We start from the raw sequence: 3626 nt of genomic DNA on the forward strand, positions 1-3626 counted from the left end.
TCGAAAACACAACACGTGTGTCTATCTGGCGCAGAAAGATTACGTCACGACACATGCTTTGCCGTCTTCCTCTGTGGTGAAGTGATTTTTGCCGTTGTTTCCAACGGCCTCATCACTGCCACCTATAGGTGTACTATTCGATTTCTTGTTGCTGTCCATACGATTTATGTAAATTCTCCTTTTTTTCTGAGGAATTTTGTTTTGTTTCTATAACATCACGTTTTGGAATCGAAGCCCATCACCGCAACAAAGAGTAAGTCACATGCCATATTCACCCATACGTTTATTCTTTATTGAAACAGTGTACAAGCACTATTCATATGGATTGTATGAAAGGATTACAACAAAAACACCATTGTTTATATTTCTTAACTATTCCCTTTTCAACACCATGTTTTTGGAAATCTTTTAGCACTTAGTTTTTCAGTTAAATTATTAATAATTTCAATTAAAAAATTGGAAATCAGATCACTGAAAACATTCCCACATTTCACTGTTGATCATACAGGAATTTAATCATTGCAACATTTCCGTTGCAATCACAAGGTGGGTCATTTAGGGTTATATATTTTAACATTTTTGATAATGGATTAGATACAATTATTTTATTGATGGCTGGATTTGGTTAACCTGTGGAGAACATGGTGTTAGGATACCTGGTTTATCAGCAAGGACTAAGTATGGTTCAGACTCAGGTAAATCCATGAACTGAATCCTGAAATGTTATGGCATTGTGTAGCCGAATAGCTTGTCTAGAGATCCTTTAAGACCCTCCACCAGAGTAAGTATGCAAGTTAGGCTTTGTCATATCCAGGTTCCCTAGCTCACAGTCTCTGCAGCTTAAGGTGGTGCTTCCTGGACTGGGCGGAGTCAATAGGTCAAAGGTCACATGGCATGGACTTGAGGATGGTTGGAGCCAGTGTAGGTGGGGGCATAGACATATAAAGGTATATATGTCCAGCGGTGGCGGCTTGGAGGTGAGAGGCTACTTCCTCGAGTGGGTGGAGTGTAGAGGTCATAGGTCAGAATGGGCGGTTCCTGGAGCGTGTGTTTATCAGGCCCAGCACTGAGCAGGCACTCGCTGCGGCCGTCACAAGACTGATCGCTCCGATGGCTCGGGTCGCCTACGGAAAAAAATGCATCAAAGCAGAGAGAAGACAGAGTCAGTCTCAATCACTCCCACTCTCAAGGATGCGACAGAGAACAGAGAAGATGCATGAGTGAAGTTTGGTTTAACACAAGTACTGACCTAAGAATAATATTATGTGTGTGTGTGGGTGTGTGTGTGTGTGTGTGTGTGTGTGTGTGTGTGTGTGTGTGTGTGTCTGTGTGTGTTTGTGTGTGTGGCAAAGACAGAGACCTGCTCAGAAACTCCTTCCCCGTATCGTAGCAGCGTCACAAAGTGCTCACAGTTGCTCCCCAGTAGATCATATGACACCTCTTGACCAATGAGGAGCTGTGAGCGCTGTATGATGTCATAGACGGGCAGGGGTGTGTGGTCGTCGTCATACTTGTTGTTGACGCGGTACGAGTCCCCGCCCACCACCTCCTTCAGCAGCTGCATACGCACCACAGCCTTCCGACTGAACACCGACTTAACACTCGACATGGCCGCCGCTTGGCCCTCCTCTGACACAGGGGAGAAGGACAGGGCGCTGAGGTTAAGGGGGTCAATCACACACACACACACACACACACACACACACACTGTAGTCTTCTGTCTGAGCACCAAGCTCACACTGAACTGCAGCCTGGTTCCCATTTGGCTGTGCGGCTGAGTAGGGGTTGGATGGAGATTGAACAACCAGACACTCTCATACACACACTCTCTGCTCGCTCACACACACACACACAAACACACACACAGACACACAGACACACAGACACACAAACACACAAACACAAACTCACACACACACACACACTCTCTACTCACCAACAGGCGTTAGGTTAATGATGTACCCATCGCCTAGGTAAAGCGCCCAGTGCTGATAGGCTGGCCGAAAGATCTCAATGAGATCACCGGGCTGGGGGTTCCCGGGAGGGTCAGAGGGGTCAGCTTCACTGGAGGCCATCTGTACACACACACACACGCACACACACACACAAGCACACACACACACACACACACACACACGCACACACACACATGGCAGATTGTTTGTTTGTTTGTTTGGATGCCTAGAAACAACAGTGGCACTGAGCGGATCCGTCCCTGACCTGTCCAGTCCACACTGGAGCCAAAACCAGAACCAGAATCAGAACCAGCTGCCTCTAGGATGAAGCCTGGATCTCACTTTAATATATGACGGCCTACATGTATCACACAAGAGACCCCACAGTCTTTGTACCTTTGAGATCAGTGTTTAGTCCCCAGAATGCATACACCACACAAAGGCACTGAAGTAGTGGATGGACGATTACTACTGGCCTAGTGTCATGAGGTAAGTGGGCGTACTCTGCATTTCACACAGGCAGTGACATGCACTGCACAGGGTCTAAGGAGCCTTCTCTTAAACATCCCATAATGCTCTTCCTCAGAACAACCACAGAGACCTGATCCCCTGTGATGTTTCAAAACTCTCTATATTAAAGACACGATTGGCCTTGAAGTCTTGGTAACACTTTATACAACAAAACCTGTTTGCTTTGACTGAAAATAGAAACTTGTGGCAATAATCTATGATTTAAATTGAGTTTATGTCTTTGCCCAAGTAGGATTTTTGATGATGGTCATCATCCTGGCTCCACAGAACTGAGTTCCAACACAGTGTAAAGGCCCCCCCCCCTGTGTGTGTCTGACTGGATGGGGTCACGCGTAAACTGATCACGGTTCACAAGTATCGCCTGTCACAGTCTTTCATCACAGGAGCAGATCTAGGATTCAACAGGCTAAATTACCCCACTGCTCCACAGGTCTGTCATATGAAAGCCCTATAATATCAACACAGAGCTTTGTGAAGAGGAAGACATCAAGTAAGGAAACGTAGCTCACATTAAAAGTCTCTATTGGTGGTCTATCCATCCCACATCATGTTTCCACACCTTCTGAAATGACAAACAAAACTATGTAATTTATTTAGAAAACAATAACACTCTTCATAGGCATTAATGGTATAGTTAGAAACGTGATTAATCACAGAGCTATTATGTCATTTATTTAGAAAAGAATAACACTCTTCATAAGCATTAAAGGTGTAGTAAGAAGAATAACACTCCTCATAAGCATTAAAGGTGTGGTTAGAAACATGTTTGGTCAAAGAGTTATTATGTCAAGAGAGGGTTCAGTGCTCCATGTTTGATTTCATGTCAGAATGGCGAGAGAATGCTGGACTGTTTAGCACAAAGAGTGACAAGGCTGCTACAATGAACACACACAAGCTCTCCCTTTCCCTCTCTCTCTCTCTCTCTCTCTCTCTCTCAACACACAAACACACACACACACACACACAGACAATGCTCAGTCTCTTCAACAAGACTCACAATAGCACTCACAGAATGGAGAAATTGCTAGAAAACAATAAAAAATGCTTTTTAAATGTACTTTAAACAAAACAAAATAGCAATAACACAGAGGACCAATGGATGCAAAATGGGCTACGTTGTATGTTTAAGTTGAAGTACAT

General features: G+C 44.5%; 1 protein-coding gene across 1 annotated transcript; it reads right to left on the reverse strand.

Moving 5' to 3' along the window:
- Positions 1-1022: 1022 nt before the first annotated feature.
- plaat1 (phospholipase A and acyltransferase 1) lies at positions 1023-3025 on the reverse strand (the record flags this gene model as incomplete). The annotated part of the gene is made up of 4 exons (XM_080831860.1): positions 1023-1124; positions 1361-1629; positions 1937-2075; positions 2996-3025. 4 exons carry the CDS (start codon positions 3023-3025, stop codon positions 1023-1025), a joined length of 540 nt encoding a protein of 179 aa, XP_080687986.1.
- Positions 3026-3626: the final 601 nt, after the last annotated feature.

Source organism: Sprattus sprattus (assembly GCF_963457725.1).
Source record: "Sprattus sprattus genome assembly, chromosome: 2".
Lineage (NCBI taxonomy): Eukaryota > Metazoa > Chordata > Actinopteri > Clupeiformes > Clupeidae > Sprattus > Sprattus sprattus.